General features: G+C 39.5%; 1 protein-coding gene and 1 long non-coding RNA gene across 11 annotated transcripts in view; one reads left to right on the top strand and one right to left on the bottom strand.

Moving 5' to 3' along the window:
• Positions 1–1,402: 1,402 nt before the first annotated feature.
• Positions 1,403–1,916, bottom strand: LOC140001348 (uncharacterized). Its single transcript, XR_011806522.1, has 2 exons — positions 1,785–1,916; positions 1,403–1,605 (listed from the first exon to the last, which is right to left on the bottom strand). It is a non-coding gene; the product is annotated as an uncharacterized lncRNA (long non-coding RNA).
• Positions 1,890–19,465, top strand: part of CEP126 (centrosomal protein 126) — a 35,712-nt gene continuing 18,136 nt past the window's right edge. For 9 of the 10 annotated variants that reach the window (XR_003500368.3, XR_003500365.3, XR_011806521.1 and 6 more), the window contains exons 1-5: positions 1,890–2,114; positions 3,090–3,215; positions 11,945–12,090; positions 13,451–13,556; positions 17,781–17,979. Coding sequence is in view for 7 of the 10 variants with exons in the window: in XM_027467915.3 (XP_027323716.2) it covers positions 2,032–2,114; positions 3,090–3,215; positions 11,945–12,090; positions 13,451–13,556; positions 17,781–17,979 (660 nt within the window). In the remaining 3 variants the exon portion in view is untranslated. Of the gene's footprint in view, positions 2,115–3,089; positions 3,216–10,017; positions 10,097–11,944; positions 12,091–13,450; positions 13,557–17,780; positions 17,980–19,465 lie in introns of all 10 variants that reach the window. The other variant, XM_072032752.1, reaches the window with a different exon arrangement.

Here is a 19,465-nt window from a genome sequence, read left to right as displayed (position 1 = left end):
CATTAAGGGGGAATGACTATTCCCCCTATACAGAAAAATGGGAAGAGGAGGCAAATTTTGGAAGGGAATAGTTAAAATGGTCAGAACCTTGGCTGAACTCCTCCCATGCAGTCACCTACACAGATAAACTAAAGCTTGGACGAAAGCTAAAGGGCACTAGCAGATTAATCCCCCCAGGAACAAGAAGGAAAGAAAAATGTGTTTCTGCACCAGCATAGCTGTGCTCAGGTTTCAAATAGGATTTGTAATAAATTCAGTCTGTCCTGCACAGATTTAAAAGCTGATCTTGTCACTGGAATATCAGTCTCTAGCTCACATTAAGATTTAAAAAACTTCTTTCAAATAAGCTGCCAGAGCAGGACCTTCCGTTTTGTAACCACTTGAGATCAGGCTGCTCGCTGTCTCAGAATAATCATACAATTCTCTAATACACGGTCCTCAGCTTGTCATCTTCTCATCCAACAGTCTGAAAGACGTGAATTATTAATATAACATAATCCTAAATTTCAGAAAGTATCCAAGATGAAGCTGTGAGTTTTGCTGGTTAAGGTCAAAATTTGAAGTAAGTTTAAAGAAAGATGCTCAAATTCTGTAGTTGTTTCACAGCTCTGATGCAGTCTTCTTTGAGTGACTCTGTTCTCAATACTGATCAAGTCTTCTAAGGCTTCCTAAGTTAAATGCTGTATTTTATCAGGATAACTGGGATATTCAAAGTGTGAGTTGAAAAAGCATGTGAAAAGTACCATCTAGAGGCAGAAAAGTGACAACCAGTTTTCCACCTACAATGCAGAAAAGTTCAGACTGGGCAAGGAGGTGAATGTGGGGCTGTTTTGTCTGAACTAGAGGTGAAAGACTTCCATTTTAGGGCGTTTTCAACAGTGATATCTGGGATATTGTAAACATGAAGCATTTTTGGCAATCTGAGCGTCAGTGGTCTTGACTGTAAAATGGCAAGAGAAACACCTACTTCATAAGCTGCTGCAAATATGTGCAGGGGTGTCTGTGGAGAAAAGTATTTTACAAATGCAGAGTACTATTTTTACCCTCCTGGTCAAAGACATAGAACAGCTGCACATTGAAAAAGAGAAGAATTGGTTTAAGCTCAAATACAACAGCCAAGAAATGTCTCGCCAGGAAATCACCAAGGCATTTAGCCTTCTGCTGACAACTCATCCAAGGCATGGCAGTATCCCAAGACAACACACCCTGCTTTGCCTGAAAAATAAAATGAAGACTTTTCACTCTTAAGAACTAGGGGTTTTTTGTTTGTTTGTTTGTTTGTTTGTTTGTTTTACTTTGCAGATGTATGTACTTTTTAAAATAAAATTTATACATATTTTAATGTATTTGTACATATCTTATTTTGTTGATCTACATTTTTAATAAAATGTATACAAAAATATATATTTTGACATATCTTTTTATTATTTATTTATTTATATGTCTTTTTATTTATTTTTCATTGCGTTTTTTGCATTCTGTGCTTTGAAAAAGTGTTTATCCTGTTCTTGCCATGTCTTCTCCACCAACAGACTCCACATACATCCCCGGAGAGATCTGCAAGCCCATCAACAGCAGCGGGCTCAGGAACGCGCTTCGTTGGCCCTGCAAAAAAAAAGGAGAAACGTGGTTGTTCGAGAGACCGGTTTAAAATAAATAAATTGATAATCCGGTAGCATCCTGCTCTTTGTAGAGAGGCTGGGAAGCCCAGTGGGACCTCAGAGACCCTCAGATAGACTCAGGAGGTGGGCAGGCCCCCGGGGGAGCCAGGACCCGCTGCCCACCTCTCCCGGGCACCTCCATAGCCCAGCCCGGCCCCACCCGGTTTAGGGCCACCCATGGCAGCACCCGCCAAACCGCCGTCCCCTCAGCCGCTGCCCCACCGCCCCGCCCCGTTGCGAAGGAAGCGGCGTCGCCGGTTGCTACGATGGCGGCCCTGTTGCCGGCGGAGCGAGGCTAAAGTGCCTCAAAAAAGAGCCGAGAACCGCTCCCGGTCCCCCCGGTAGGGCGGCAGCGGGCCCGGGTCGCCTCATGGAGCCCGGGGGGGCAGCGCTCGGCCGCTGCCTCCAGCGCTGGGCAGCGGGCGAGGGGGGTGCTATGGCGGATCCCGGAGCGTATCCTTCCGCCGCCGCGGGGCCGGGGGCTGAGGCGGCCGGGGGAGCCCTCAAGGATCCCACCCCGGAGGCGACCTCAAGGGCGGCAGCGGGGACCCCTGCTCGCTGCCGAGGTCGTCGGGCTGCCCGGACCCCTTGTGGGGTGGTGGGGTTATGGGGTGGTGGGGTTATGGGGTGGTGGGGTATGGGTACAGGGCGGTGGCATCCCTGTCAGCATCCCCCCCGTCAGGGGCTGCCTCTGAGGTGGCTAAGGGTAAAACTCCTCCGCCGTTGTTTTTAAACAACTCTAACAACAAAGTACGAAGTCAACTTTTCCATAATACTCTTCCTTGTTTTCCCTCTTCTCAGAGATACTGCCCTTGGGAATTATGTTTTCCATCCTCACTGGGAAATCTGTGTTTTCTTCAGTTTTAAGTAATGGTGTGAGATGTACTGACACAAGTTGTCAGCTCTGCTTGTACCATACTACTTAAGGCATTATTTCAGTGAGGCGTGACTCTGTGGAGAGCTGTTATTATCCAACAAAAATAATTTCACCCCGTAAACAACTAATCCTTTATATAGTGAGGGGGGAGGGGGGGGGTTGGTATTTTTGCTCTTTAAACATCTTCATTGTGATACAAGCACCCATATGGTACAAATTTAGATAAGAACATCAAAATGTATCTTCAAATAGACTAAGGTGAGATTTTTTCATCTGCAGATGTCATAAAAAGTGAGTGCAAAGCATCAGCAAAAATCACTGGAAGTAGTAAAATGCAATTATATTTTTTTCTGGATGAACATTAAGTGAGATACAACCATAATACATATTCATGGGACCAACTGTTGCATAGTTAGTCAAATGGCATATCAATTTTGTATCTTATGGATAAAGTTTGCCCTCTCCCAAAAAGACATGTCGAGTCAAACAGGCTGTTGCATCTGGTAACGACCTCTTGGATACAGTTCCCATTGTCCTTAACACAAGACTAGGGACGGAGCTTTAACATTTCATTTTGGATGGGATTTAGAAGAAGAGCGCTGGGCATTGAAAGAAGATCAAAAGCTATTTCGGAGTAAGGCACAGAAATATCTGATAGAGACAAACAGAAGAAGAAGGTAAGTAGCTAGGGCTCCTTGGTTGCAGATCATAAAAAACTGAGTCAGAAGTTTGAGACAGGTCAATATGTTTCTACTGTGTGCATATTCACTTTGCCAAGCAGTCTCAGTGCTTTGATGTGCTTTGATCAAGAGGCATCTAGGCCTTTTTTTTTTTTCTATAGGACAAATAAATTTTAAAGGGTGAATATTCAGAAGTACTATTCTTTGGACAGCCAATATAGTCACCTCTTATTGTATAAAACACAGGTAACTAGGTAACTATCAGGTCCTCTTGTGGCTGTGATTTGCATTTATTATACACTTCCATTTTTTATTAGTTTCAGTGGAATTGTAACACATGAGCTCAGATATACAGTAAGAGCAGGCAGGCCATTGTTCCTGCTTACTGAAGTGTATGCAGTGAGTGCATGGAGCAACAGCTGGACAGCCTCCCCTATGGGAAGTGGCTTTGTAATCCCACTGCCCAATGAATGCAATGCGAAGTCTCCCTAGTTAAGCAGTATATTTTTCACCAAGTTATTATGTACTGATATTTTTAATGGAACTTTGAATATCCTGCATTTCCTCATACATGAGAATGCAACATCGTGAAATATTCTGTGACAAATGGGTGAAGTAAATTGTACGTTGAGATGCTTCAGTGCAGAGGTGTGGGTAGTTTGGTAGGCACAGTGGGCTTTTCCCTAGGACTTAGGTCATACTCTCATATACAAGGGGCTGATGCTGTGTGCTCTGGAGACAGATGGGTTCCTCCCTGAGACATTTCAGAACCAGCCCCAGCCTCAGACCAGCTTTGTCTGCCTAGTGTTAACTCTCTGAAACACTCATCCCGCATAGTACCCATATCAGGTGATCTGCTGTGCAACATTTATTTATTGACATGGGTTGAGAAGTCATTAGAGTCAGTAGATACTGCTTTACTGCTGTTTTAGCCTCACAAAAGCCCAGCATAATGTGCTGTCTGCATATATTTTGAAATATAAAGAAAAATGGAAGAGGCAGTAGTATCACCTGGGAGTGATTAAAGACCGTGTGCGATCCACAGCCTTTGCAGATAATAAACTGAGCCTCAGCTGAAAGATCGAATATCTTGTTTAGTGTTCTGGAACCGTACTCCTGTAACACCATGCATCTCAGACGAACACTATTTATCATATGTTGGTCTTGAAATATTATACTCTGATGGAAAAGCAAGCACTAGACAGCCTGCATATTTTTGATGGACTGGGGTAGCTAAACTAATGCTCGTCGATGCATAAATACATTTCCATATGAATTCATTGTGGCCTTAAGAAACAGCATAAATCCAAGTTACCCAGGTGAGCCAGTTAAAAATGTAGGTATGGTATTCATAGAAGGAAATTGTTTCCATTTGTGGTAACTGAAAACAAGTATTATAAGCAGTTCAGATGGAAATCTGTGGTGACAAGTCTTCTGCTAACTGCAAATGAGTTAGTTGTCTAATGTTAAAAAGGTAGTGAGTGCATACAGTATTAATAAATTGTGAAATATAATTCAAAACTTCGGGCCATTGCATATATGGTGGAAAGCAATTTAGAAGTCAAAAGTTCATTGAAATTGAATATTTTTTGCCAAAAGTTATGGAGGTAGGAAGTGATTTATCTTCTGATGGATCAGCCATCAGGTTACGTCCCAAACCTGTGTATGAGCTAAGATCCATTAGCTTTGTAACAGATTGTAAAGTGTTAGCTATGATGATGGTTTCTCAAGGGTAGCAGGACTTCTTTAAGCTCCGCATTCTCACCTGACAGCATCCTAAATTCTCCCTGACAGGGCTCGCAGGCATGTGTCAGAAGTTATTCTTGGCACAGCTACTTTATAATTTCAAAACTGGAATTTTCTCTTGATTTTTTTTTTCTTTCAAATATACAGAGGAGACGGGAATGCACTGTTTAATATGACAATTTGTTTTCTACTTCTAACCTTCACGCAGAATGGCTGGGGTAGGAAGGGACCTCTGGGTCCATCTGGTCTAACCCCTGCTCAGGCAGGGACACCCGTAGCAGGCTGCCCAAGACCATGTCCAGACAGCTTTTCAAGATCTCCAAGGAGGGAACTCCAGGATGCTGTCAGGGTTCTTTGCTGCACAGGCATGTTGCTGGCTCTTTTTCAACTTGGTGCCCACCAGGACCCCCAGGTCCCTTTCTGCTCTTCTGGTTCCCACCTAGGTGCACCCCAGCATGTCCTGGTGCCTGGGGTTGTTCCTCCCCAGGTGCAGGACTCTGCACTTCTCCTTGTTGAGCTCTATGAGGTTCCTGTCAGCCCACTTCTCCAGCCTGTTGAGATCCCTATGGATGGCAGTAGGAGCCTCTGGTGTATCCACTTCTCCCGCAAGTTTTGTGTCATCTACAAACTTGCTGTGGGTACGCTTTGCTCCGTTATCTGGATGATTCGTGAAGATGCTAAACAGGACTGGACACAGCATTGTCCCCTGGGGAGCACTGCTGGGTGCCATGGTCACCATCCTGTCATCGGCTTTTCAGCCCCCTTTTCATCCACCTCGCTGCCTGCTCATTCAGCCCATACACCAACAGCTCGTCTACTAAGATCTTATGGGAGGCAGCGTCAAAGGCCCTGCTGAAGTCTAGGTAGCCTATCCACTGGTCTTTCCTCCCCTACCAGGCAGACTTTTCATTGTAGAAGCTTATCAAGTTGGTCAAGTATGGCCAAATTTAAGGTTACCCTTAAATTTACAAAGCCTCTTCTGAAAAGCAATAGCAGTGAATCTCCTCTTACAAACAGACCTAGGGAAGAAATAGCAGAGCCTCTGCTCTGTTCTTAATCTTGTTTTATTTAGGTTCTTTCTCCTTGTGTTGCACTGTGAAGAAAAACTTACATGTTTGGGTCTTCTGTGTGTGTGTGTGAGCTGGTTTGTTGGGTTCTTTTTGGAAGAACCACCACCAGTCTATCTTTAAACATGCTTATACCAAGGATGGGGCCAAGTGTGTTAGCCTCTAGTGCCCAACACTTTTTAAGCTAAGGAGATCTCCAGGTGCAGAGAGCTTGCAAATTGAAGTTTTCAATTTTTTTTTTGTTTGTTTTGTTTTCCACCTTTTCTAAATGGACTTGTAGTGAAATTTTACCTGACAGATTGTATTGACCTGTTGTTAATACATCTAAAATGCAGCAGCTTCAACATTAAAAATCATCCACTTCTGACAAGATGTGCTCAGTTAATTAATGTATTAGTAAGGAGAAAAAAATCACTTGCACAGAAAAAAATAAGCAGGTGTAGCTTTGGAAAGCAAAGCCTCAACAACTTCAGTCACAGATCTTTTTCAAGGTGAATACTTAAAGGAACCCATGCTTACATCATATCTGATGCCATCAGCTTCTTTGCATCCTTGTACAGACCAAACTCCTTCGTTTTGTATTAACAACAGTCCTTCAACGTAATGAACAGCCACACAGATTATCTTCACTTAAATTGCCTGAGTCACTCCTCGATTGTCTCGCTAAGACGTAATGTTGCAATTTCAAGACCAGTTTAAGAATTAAATGAGCTCTGGGGTAGCAGCTGACATATTTTGTTTAAATAACAGTATTTCAGAAATAAGAGCTACTGACTAAGCACATACTTTATAGAAATGAATAGGAGATCATATTTTGTGTTTCTATGCAGGGAACTGCAGCCATCCTGCTGGTACTGCTCTGCAAAGTGCATATCCCATTTCACCGTGAGGTTACTGGCTGCAGGTAGATGGTTGGGTCAGGAAGCAGAAAATCTTATGCAATTGTGTGCGTGCATTTTTAAATAAACCCCGCAGTCAGCTGCCATGGGTCAGTGTTTTGAATTACCTTGAAATCTGAATAGCTAACCCATCTGTTGTAATTGGGGAAGGAAATATTTCCCCAGTTTGTATCAGTTTTCAATCTAATCACTGCTGCTTTTTTTTCAAAAAAGAAAATAATAATTTTCAATGTATACACAAGCTTTGTGCTCCACCTACTGGCTGATTATCACTGATTATTTAATAAAAGATCTTTAAGTTCAGTTTTTGATAGAGAAACACAAAGGTTTTAGTGCCAGAAATGGGAGGGAACTGTTAGCACCTGGCAAGAAGAGGAGACCAAGTGTTAAGAATTTGGTATTGCTTTCTACATGAGAATGAAGCTGCAAAAAGCAGCGGTCAGTGCAACCACGCTGACCTGTAATCCAGCGCTGCCACCGCTGCAGACGGGCCACAGGATTGTGCTGACTTTGCAAGGTCTCAGGCTGGGGGCTTGTCAAGTTTGCTCTGTGTGAACTTCTCATGACCTGCCTGCAGCTTTTTTTTGCTTGGTTTAGCTGGGACAGCAATTTTTCTAATTGACCAGGTGTCTGCGGCTAATTTATTTCACGTTGTTTGTCTTTTTATGGTATGAGCATGGTTTTATACAGATAGCAGTAACAAGCAGCTATCTGTGCAGGATGAAGAATTTACAACCAACCTGATGACACAGCGCAGAGAAACACAGGCCTGGTACGAGAGCAGAGGTCTCAGGATCTGGGGGCGCAGGTTGCAGCGTAGAGGAGTGCAGGCTCGGGAAGATAAGAGCTGGCACACAGGCTTGGCACAGGAGACCCCGCAGCTATAAACAACTCACCGCTAGTCAGTTAAAGAAATGCAGACCTGGAGATGGCAAAACTGACTTTAGGGGCAACAGAGAAAAATAAAATGGCATGTGGTACGTGTAAAAGTCTCCCTGTGTGGACTGTTTGGATGGACTGTGGGGCTGCAGATGCATGAAGGAAGAGCAAAGGTGTAAAAGCATCACAGCAAACAAAAATGCTCCAAGGGGATCCTGAGGTGAGGGAGAAGAAAGCGTTAGCACAAATATCATGTTGCTCCTGGTGAAGGGACTCCAGATGCTGACAGCTCACTGTAACAGCCCAGGAGCACCAGAATGAAACTACCAGCTTTGGGACCCAGAAGAGAAAGAGAAGAGTGATCATAATGTCAGAAAATGGGAAGGAACTAAGCATGTGAATAGCAGTTTCAACTATTAGTACTATTGTTGAGTCTTTATCTGTTTGGAAATATTCCAATTGTGTTATTATTTTTCAGTAACAATTATATCTGGGTTAACGGTGTCCAAATTAGTCCCTTAGGAACTGAATTATCCTAACAAAAAAATATCCTGGCTCATATAAGGTATGCTTCCTTTTCACTGATAAAAGAGATTTGGAGTGCAGCAAATTGGTGGATAGTGTGGGCAGCTCTGTTGTGAACCCTTGGGGCGTTTTGGAGCACAGCCCCCTGTGAGCCCTAATGGTCAGTCCTTCTGAAGCCAGTACGGCACTTTGGGGCTGTCCCTTTTCATTCAGCAAATCATCACAGAAGATGACGGAGTACAGCTAATATGTGTTCCTATGACCCTGGCGAGTATTTCATTTAAATAAAATAATTGATTTATGAGCAACCTCCACAGAACCTTTTAATAATACGGGGTATTTCCTGTTTGCTCATGGATAACATTTGGAGTGTGACACCCCATTCTACCCTTTCCTTGATCTTGCTGTAGTCATTAAGTGTACAGATACCCTTCCGCATCAACTTTAAATTATTGTGCACTGGTTTGCAATGAAGGTATGACAAAGGATATTTGTATCCTGATGAATATCACCACCTCGGTATCAAAAGGTTCATTTCATAGCATTCCAAATGCACTCTTTCTCTCTCTATATATATATATTGTTTTGTGTTTTTTTCATCCAAGGCAGTAATAAGCATTTAGTCCACCTATGACTGTAGCATCCATCACTTCACTGGGAAGGTAATTTAATAAAATTAACCAGGAAATAGTTTTACCATCTGGTTACACTGTTTTTAGCATGAAAATACCTTCCACATAATGTCTGTATATGCTAAATCTTCTAAGGTTCGTATTCCAAATTTGCTATAAACATTTTGGCAGCCATTGCAAAAATTGCTGCACCAGCGGATTGTTTATAGCAGACAGAAAAACCAGGTTAAAAAAACACCAATCAGGAAATTCTTCTGCTAACTCCCCATCTTAAAGCCATGCTCTTTTGCCAATATTACATCTGCGATATGAACCCAAGTTGGTGGCTTCGTCTGGTGGATGGACAAACATTTGTTTTAAGTGGTTTTCTGTAAGATGTCGTTGTGCATTTGTGAAATGATTTCTTTTACATAATGCACCTGGGTTTCCCAATTTACATTCTGTAAGGTCAAGAAGTTAATGATGCAGGCTTCGTTGAGTATCTTTAAAGATACATTTCCTTCCAATTAAAACAAAATGCTATTTCTCCCTCATGTCTTACTCCAGACAGCATCAGCAGTTGTACCTTCCCATTTCCAGCTATATGGAACAAGAGTATTTTTTTAATTCCAGCTGTAAGGAATGTGGAAGAGCGCAGCTATGTCATACTCCAAAATCCCTTTAAAAATAAATAGTGAAAGGCTCTGTCAGAATTTGCTCATTTCTTTTTGGAGTTATACTCTGGAGTTATTCCAGAGTTGTAGAATTTCCCACATGTCTGAATTTAACAGCTATAGTTCAACTAAAGGCTTTCTTGAGCAGCTTCTAGAAATATTAAGGAGATGGAGAAGAATGTTTTTAAAATACTTTCTGGGGTAAGCAAGTCTGTTTCCTCGATTGTGATTTTCCTATACTTTCAGTCAACATAAAAATTATATAATATTGCATATTTCTCTATTTAACCCAAGTGAAACACAGAAATACTGAAAGCTGAAAATAAACTCTCATTCTATTTCTGAAACTTCTAGATTATATGAACAACTAAAGTGATGTGGGTATATTTCTCTGACAGGTTTTTCTGGTTTTGGATAACTGCTTGTCCAGCCTCACCTCATGCCTCGTGTCAAATCATTCCTACTTGCTGAGAAGAGGTATTTCAAATGAAATCTGCAGTGATGGGATCATGTTTTAATACTATTTCTGACCATCAGAAAGCACTTCTTTGCTGTGCAGGTGAGGGAGCCCTGGCACAGGCTGTCCAGGGAGGCTGTGGGGTCTTCTTGGAGATCTTCAAGAGCCACCTGGACATGATCCTGGGCAGCCTGCTCTAGGTGTCCCTGCTTGAGCAGGGGTTGGACCTCCAGAGGTGCCTTCCAACCTTACGTATTCTGTGATTCAGTTTCTGTTTGCATAAGTCAGTCTGCTGTCTTGTTCTTCATTTGGGCTATAGAGCTTTGTAATTCTTCATCTCTAGAAAAGATTAGGTGATCCTGCTCAGCAGTAGGGTTGGACGAGATGATCTTCAGAGGTCCCTTCCAACCTCAGCCATTCTGTGATTCTGTGATTACCTTGAATTACTTAGGAATTCCTCTGGATTTTTGAAAGCATAACTTTATTAAGTGTTACTAGCAACGTAAGTTTTGAATAGCTGCATGGAAGCCCTTTACAGTGCATTTCCACTTCAAAAAATACATGTTTTGCCTTCACTTGCTGTTAATGCAATAATTGGTCCATAAAATTGGGAAATGTCAGACATTAGATTCAGTGGGTTTTGACAACCATGCATATCTGTGTTTTCAAATAGCAAAAGTTCCTTAGGTATCTGCTACTCTTTGGCTTTCAGGTGTAATAAAGTGGATATGCCTGTAAAAGTTGTATTTGGGAATTAGTTGGATATTTTCCTATTTTTTTAACTACTGTGCACTTACTGCCTTTAGACTTCCAAAACCCGAACCTACTATTTCAAATTATTTTCCTGTTTGTTTTCACAGGTGAATTGGCAGCATTTTGAAGGGATACTAGGGAGTTTAAAGTTTAATATTTGAACTTTTTCCCTAGAAAGAAAAGGGAAAAATAAATCAAATAGCCTGAGTTACGGAGTAACTCTGTTGAGGAGCAGCTTTGCTTCCAGTTGTAGTGATTCCTGCATGGCAGACTCATTAGAAGTTGTGTATTTAAGTATTGCTTTGTCTATGGAGGCACTGTGCCAATGAGTTTACTGATGGAAGGTATGTTTTACTCAAGGAACCAATTTAAGTTTGTCAGCAAAAGTTGAGGCTTTTGTCAGCAAGAAGAAAAATTCCACATAGCTTCAACAAACCTGTGCCTACAGAAGAAGTTTGTGATTTTTTTTCAATCAGAATGTGCATTGCTTTGCAGCTGGTTGAAGGACACATTTTAAATGTATATGATATTAACAACAGATTCAGTCAGTCACAGTTTCACACCACTCTATTATCCCACTTTGTGCTACTAAACTGATTGTTTTTCAGGAAGTTTCTCAACAATTGGAAGCTGATACTAACTCATGCATTTCTAGGTTAAAGCTGTAGTTCTTGTATGTCATTTCTGAAAACACCTCTTAAACTATTTCCTCAACAGCTCCTGAAAGGCACGCACACACAGTATTTGTAGTTCACCTTCCTGTAGGTTTGCCCACTGTGACAGACTTTGGTGGTAATGTAAAGAATGTAGTGAAAATGACACTGGTGACAAGAACTGTTTGAGTCTGCGTGTTAATTCGTGTATAAGAAAGAATTACATCTCTGGTTGATGCTAACAAAGTAACAGGATTATGGTGTGTCTCTTCTTCATAACCCACTGTCCCATTTAGGTTCAGTCTAACCATAATGATCCAACTGTGCTGAAATTTATCACATTTAATTTGTGGACAAGCAAACTTCCATTCCAAAACCACAAAATAATAAACTAGATGCTGACGTTTCTGTAAATGTAATTAGAAAACATGGGTATCATCTACTTTTGCTTCCTAAATACAGAGCCTTTGAAGAAAGATGGAAGCAAAAAGAAGAAAAAGAACAAAGACTAAGAGACAAAGTTCTGCAACAGAGGAGGATTAAACTTCAAGAAGCAACTGAGAGGTTCCAGCGTGCTCATCTGCCTGCTTCTCAGCACAAACAAATAGGTTTGTAAATTAAAATTTAAACATTATTTACAATACACATTTTTTTTATGCTAATAAAATGTAGTTAAGGCAAAACAAAACAATTAACTTAATTCAAATTAATTGAATTAATAAGCAAAACATAACTGACAGGAAGCACAGGTCTGATTCTTATGACAGAAGTGGTAGAAGGAATGAAATAACAACGTTTGTTTGTTTTTTTCTAAATACTATATTGTGAAATATTTCTTTATATTTCAATCACAGCATGTAATTAGCTCCCAGGGATATTGTGTTTTCCTTTTTTTCCCCCAATTTTTCACTGCAGTGTCCTCTGCTTCTAATACTGCGATTTCAAAGTTGCGTATAAGATGTTACAAGGCCATTGAAAGTCATTGGGATGGTGTGACAATCCCCTGTGTGAAGCCCTGAGTGTGAAATATTCAAGAATATGCATTTTGTTTATCATTAAGTAAAGGCAGTCCTAGTGTATATTATTGTATTACATAACTTTTGCTGAATTAGTCAGCTTTTTAAGCAGTTCTTTCACTGCTGGGAAGTAATGATCGCAGCAACGCAGTTCCTGCTTTCTGAGTTGGAATCAGGGCAGATTGGCAGGAGTTCTTAACAGCTTCAGCCAAGTCTGACTTCCAGTCAACTTTCCAGTGTTGAAACTCTGAAGATGTGGTATATTACTTAGAAATTCTTCAACAGATTTACTCTTCCAACTGCAATTGCGCCAGCTGTGAGGTAATGTCTCTGACTTCAAGATCAAATGTCAGATTAAAATAACAAAATAGAATGGTACTCAGGGCTTCTTCTTCATAGCCCTACTGACAGCCCAGACTGTGCAGCAATGATAATGAATCATAACTTTTTTCTTGGTTTTCCTTAATAGCAATTCTGTCTCTGCCACTTTCTATCCTATGTTTGCTTATTTGTATGAAGCAAAACCTTGTGCCTGTCTGGACTCTTTCTTTCTCCACTGATTCAGTTCCTAAGTCACAATTTGGCCTCTATAAAACACCTGCAAGTCATAACTTTGGCTTAGTGCATGGACATAATAATCACAATGTGAAAACAAAGTTAGTGCTGGATTTTTTAACCACCCACTTTTTCAACAGTGCAGTAGAAGAACAAATAGAAAAACTGTTGACTAAATGCATTGCAATAAACACTTAAATAGACTGGGTTTTATTTCAGAGGAACATGAGATGTTCCAGCATGCCTAACAATGCTAAACTACGTTTTTTTTGTTTTTTTTTTTTTTTGTAACAGTCTGGATTTAGGCTTCCAAATTTAAGAATCTTAACCAAAACATGTATGGTAAAATATTCCTTTTTTTTTTTTTCTGGTGTGTTTTTTATCCTGATAACTCTAGTCCAGACAAAAGCAGCTTTTCAGCTAGAAGAAGCTCTTGAACAAATTAAAGGATCAGTTTTAACATCAGGATTGTACTTGCCCAGCAGAAACAAAACCACCTTCAGGTAAGCATTTTTGTTTATTCTGATGATCAAAAGAAGTAAATTACTTGGTGTATTCAATAAACAGTAGATGATTACTCTCTCAGAAATTGCAGGCCATCTTTCTGTGGCAAAGAAGCACTTCTGTGAAATGTTCCAATGAAAATATTATGAAACATCCTTAAGTTGTTTGCGTGCAGTAGGTACAACAGCAGAGGAGATGATACAAACCTTTTCCCTTCAGGAGAATTCTGGGAATAGTCAGGGTGAACCTGGTCCCCGTTCAGTTGTGCCTGACTCAGACTGTCATGGTTACCAAGCCATCTGCTGCTCTATGAAGTATAAAGTACTCTGTCAAGATACTTTCTTCTTCTCATCCACATTTTTCTCTTTTGACAGTCAAGGATAGTGTTGCTTGCATATTCATCCCATGATCTTATCTTCTTTCCAGCTGTTGCTCCTTTCAATTTCTCATCCCTTATATGTATCTTGAACATCTTGATAACAATTTCCCCTGTAAATTTTTCTTATATCACGTACAAGTTGAATCCCAAACTCTTCACTCTACCTGAGCACTTTTTCTAAGATGCATTGCCTTACCACAGAACATTTCTACATGTATAGTTTATCTGCTGTATTTGATACTCTTTCCTGATTATCACCTTTCCAAACACACATTTCTTCAACTATTCAGTTCAGTGTTTTATTTTTTCTGGTTGCTGCTGTTGTTATTACTATCATTATAATTATTTTGCACGTGCTGTAAATTGTGCAGATGTTCAGAATAGAGATAATGTTTGTGTCCAGTGGATTGTAGCTATTAAAAAACAACAACAAAAAGGAAAAACTACCTGCCAAATACAAGTTGAAATTATGGTAAAAACATGTAGATGTTTCTGAACACTACAGAAGCACCCATTCCTTTGTCTCATTTCACTCAGTCTTGGCTTAGGACAGCAACTCTGTGTCTTCCCCCTACTACCAAAATTTATTTATTTATTTCCCAACTTTCTACAAACTTCTTTTTGTGCTTTAAGGGCTCACAGTTCTTTCTCAGAACATCTTCAAACCACTCACTCTTTGCTTATTTTCTGACAGGATTATATTGCTGTCACTATATTATAATGTATCATTTTTAAATTTGCTATCTTGTAAGAACTGTAGTGCATTCTTTCCTTGATTTTCATTTCTGTAACTTGATTTCTTATAGAAATTATGTTTATTTTTTTGTATGGAACAGGCTACACAGAGAAGTTGTGGATGCCCCATCCCTGGAGGTGTTCAAGGCCAATTTGGATGGAGCTTTGAGCAACCTGGTCTGGTGGGAGGTGTCCCTGCCAATGGCAGGGGATTAGAATTAGATGATCTTTAAGGTCCCTTCCAACCCAAACTATTCTAAGATATTTCTTTACAGGCTCTTATCCCCTAGTAACCAAATCCAAGAGAGAGATAGAGAATCTCAAATACGATTTTACTTCTCTGATTTTGAAAATGGAAATTATGCAAGGAAGAAATTATTCAAAGTGACCCCAGCATGAAAAACACTTTAAAGTTGTGTCCACATTGACCTATTTTGATTAGCGGGTCACAAGCCAGTCAGTATTGGTAAGACAGCACATGAATATCTTGGTACCTGCCACAGAATGTGCTGCCTCTTCTCCAGCTGGTAACTGGGAGACTTGGGTAAGTAGCCATATGAGGTGGGTGAAGGAGGATGTGGACAATGTGGGTACAGAAATAACAGAAAAAGAATTAAGTTGTCGCCATAAAGGTTTCTTTATAGGGGCAAAGTGTGCAAATTATTATGAAATAAAGCTTTGCTTGTTCTAATGCTAGCAGAATTTATCTTTCTTCCTTGTGACAGAAAATACAGTAAGCATTTTTGTCTGCATCTCACACAACACCTTACCCACTGTAAGCACTGTGATTTAAACTGAACAAACACAATGCAGCACAGATTATTTTAGTCTGTTGCAGAAAATGTTAGCACTGGGCAGTTCCTGTTCATTTTTGACTGGGAGCCATAGTTCTCTCCCTGTGTGGGTCACAAAAGTAGCATTTCTGTGTATTCAGACTTGGTTCCAAAAATTGTGTAACATTCTCTTAGAGGTCAAATAGATTTCTTCCAAAACAGTAAAGCAAAGCAAGTTTTGATACAGAAAAGGTTTTTCAGAAAGTAACCGTTCACCAGTTGTGAGATGTAAACATTTAAATATATATAACAGTCCCCAAAATTTGGGGACAGCAAAAAACTTACTCAAATGAGGCAGTAGATCCCTTTCTATATTTCTGTCTATTCTTCCAATTCTGTAAGCATTTAAACCAATACATATATATATATCATCATTATAATTTACCCTCTCTCAGCAACAGAATGCATAGAATTCATCAAAAGTCCTCTAGTAAAGAAAAAAAAATGAATCTTGTTTTAAGCATTTAAGACAAATATGGCTGCATCAAGAATATCCCAAGAAAATCCCAAGTTGGAAGGGACCCACCATTATGGAGTCCAACTCCTGGCTCCACACAGGACTACCAAAAAATTAAACTATATGTCTGATGGCGTTGTCCAAATGCTTCTTGAACTCCAATAGGCTCAGTACTGTGGCCACTTCCCTGGAGTTGTATTTGATTATGATCAGTTTGGGGACAGAAACTAAAAAATATGACAAATCAAAACTATTCCCTGAAAAAAAGCTACCTACAAATTTTTATAAATGTAACTGATCTAAACATTCAAATAGATATCAAGAAACTTTACCAAAAAAAGAAAAAGACAGATTTGTGTCCACATGCATATAAGTCTGGTCCACAACAACAAAGTCTTCAACAGACAATAGGTACAGGTTTTTGGTTGACAAAGATATCTCCCATTCAGAAGAATACAGAATGCAGTTTTCAGAGTTCTAAAAATAAATTTGAGAAGTTGTTCTCCCTTTTTACTATCAGCCATGTCATCAGAAATAACAAATTCCTTCTCAGACTTTGCCAAACATATATTCTGACTGGGTCAGTGCAGTTAAGAGAACCTTTTGGAAGAGTTATATAAAATATTCTCAAGAAAGCTCAAGAAATGGAGATAAACGAAAGAAAGGGGTTATTGAGTTTCTGTACATGTATTAGGCATGTACAGAAACTAGAAACAACAGAGAAAGGATCAGTGTCAATTGCTATGGAGTTCTACCTAAGCAGTCAAGCAACCAAGTCAAGCACTCAAGCACAGCTGGCAGCCTGCTAACAGTTATACTTCCAAAAGGCTAGAGGTTGGTTGGCCTGCAAGTTGGTGGGTTTTGGAGCTTGGTGTTTTTTTGTTTGGTTGGTTAGTTTTTTGTTTGTTTGTTTGTTTGTTTTGCTATTTTAATACCTTTCTTATTGGTTAAAGCTACTTATTTCTTGCTTTTGTCATCCTTGATATCCACTTATTTCTCACTTCTGTTTTTTCACACATTAGTTCCTATTCCTAGTGATCTTACCCAGTCAAGTTCCAGTTCTCTTAATTCTTGAACATATCTTGTTACAGACTCCCTGCCTTCCTAGTCTCTGATTGCTCATTTTCCTTGTCATTTGGCTTCCCATGCTTCCTGGCCTCTTTAATTCCTGGGTGTCTGTCAGCCCCATGGTTCTGGATAATTCCTAACCTGTGGAAAACAGTGATTTCCTCAGTCTTCATTTGAGCTCACTGTGACCACAGTGCACAGCTACAGTAGCAACTCTGAAGATATTTTTTTCAGGTAGAAAATATAAATTCTTTCATGTCCCACAATACTGACATTACAGGTCATCACTAGAAGCAACATCTAGCAAGGCCTTCGTGCTGTCTGAAGTAAGGGAATATCTGACAGAAGCAGTATATAGTCATCCTCTATATAAGCCAGCCTTATGGAAAAAAATAGAGGTCATTTTCCTTCTTAAAAAAAAAAAAAAAATCCATGTTCCCATCCTGTAAATGACCAAACTGTTGGCTGACATTTTCTGGAATAATCCAGCCTGAGGCATTCACCCAACAACCCAATCAGAAAACTCTGACAATTTATAAATAACAGAAGAGAACATTTAAAATGGAAAGTGTTGGAGAGTTTTAATGCTAGAGAGTACAAATAGCACCACCTGTAGTTACATGGAGTTCAGCTTTCCTTCACATGCCAGGCATTTGTTGGTGATGTATACTTTTGGAAAGGAACATATTTGAAAGTGTATCATTGACGCATAGAAGTAAGCCAAAATAATAAGTTATTTGCTTGCATCAAGAGCCACAGATGACACTTCATCCTCATCAGCATCTAGAAACGGTTATTCCCATCAGGAGCAGATTTCAGCAATGGTTGGCTACGATAACACAATGCAGGAGAGCAGTACAACAGGCATGGATAGTAACCAACTTCTATTCCAGAAAAATCTGAAAGAAATGCAGCAGCTCCTAGAAAAACAGCATCTCAGCAACTTGGAGGTACGATATTTTCATGTGATTCATTGCATGATGTAATGTAATTTAAATGTAATTTAAATTTTTAAATGTAATTCTTGAAAATTCTTGAAAATTCTTTTTAAATGTAATTCTTGAAAATGTTATTCTTGAATATGATAAAAAAGAAAGACTGTTAAGCACACCTTACCAATTAAACACCTAGACACACTGCACTCTGCCTTACTAATAGGTTATTTATAGTTAGAGTATTGTACTGGGTCTGGTGGTAAAACCACCACAAGTATACATATTTTCAATAAGAAATTAGAAATCTTTAAAAATGTTTGTAAGGATATTTTCACAAAAGCCTCAAAGACATCAGTTATGTTGTCTTTCTTTCTCTGAACCTAAGATTTGACTGCTAGAATTCTTGGCTCTGGAGTAGCTAGACATTAGTCTATCACAGGAGTCTTGTACTAGCTCCAAACTTAAACTGGCAGCTTCCAGATATGCACTTAAGTTTCTGCTTTGCTGATTGCTATAGCTCAGCACAAAAAGCTATAGCAATATAATGATGGTAGGTCAAATGTTGAGTTTGTTTTTGTTTTCCCTAATGTGCGGTGATTTCTTGGGCATTGACTTCAAGTCTCTTGAGATTCTACATCCTTTTTTGTCATCTTTGGAATATATGTAAGTGTTCTAGTAACAAGCCATGGGTACATCTTAATTCCATGTCTAAATTAACTTTTGGACTCCAAATCAGTTTCAAAAGGCACCTTAGAAACACAGTGAAAATCCTGAAGAACTGAGGTCCAAAGTGATTTCCTTCAACTGCACCTTTATGTCTGATTTTAGGTCAGTCATTGTTGTCTTTGATTTTGGAAATGTCTTTCTTTAATATTATATTTTTTTGCAAACAAAAAGACATAATTTTGGTCTCACTCATATTTCTGTAATGCTAAGTACGAGACTCATGATGTCTGAGATGACCTTGACACAATGAAGCAGCCTTGCTTTTACTCTGGAAATGGCTAGAGATCATTGATTGACAAGAATTTGTCCAAGAACTTTTCCTTAGAAAAAAAAAAAAATAAAAGAGCAAGGACTTTTCCTTTTAATGCATCCTGATGGATAACTTTTGAAGGACTGCTGTGTGCTGTTCAGATATATTTGGACTTCTTTGATATTAATGTTTCCAGGCACATTCATCTCGGTCTTTGTACCCACTTTGTTCTGGTGGGGATTCATGAGAATCTTGAGAAGCTGATGGCTAATACAGAAAATCTCACTCAACTGGAGTAAATTTCAAAAAGGTTGAGGAGACAGAAGGAACATTTTGTACTGGCAAGGCTGTTAATTAGTATTCATTCTTTTATATAATAATCAGCTTTAGATGCTGCATATAATATAGAAATTTACAAATTAATGTGTTTGCAAATCAATGTTTTTGAAAATGTTTTGGTCCTATTAAGATTCTCCCAGAATATATTTTTCTGCTGCCACTAGGGGTTGCTCATCTTCTTCCCTC

This window comes from Anas platyrhynchos, chromosome 1 (genome assembly GCF_047663525.1).
Source record: "Anas platyrhynchos isolate ZD024472 breed Pekin duck chromosome 1, IASCAAS_PekinDuck_T2T, whole genome shotgun sequence".
Classification (NCBI taxonomy): domain Eukaryota; kingdom Metazoa; phylum Chordata; class Aves; order Anseriformes; family Anatidae; genus Anas; species Anas platyrhynchos.
The sequence above is the reverse complement of the archived record's forward strand: the minus strand, read 5'-3'. Positions and strand labels throughout refer to the sequence as shown.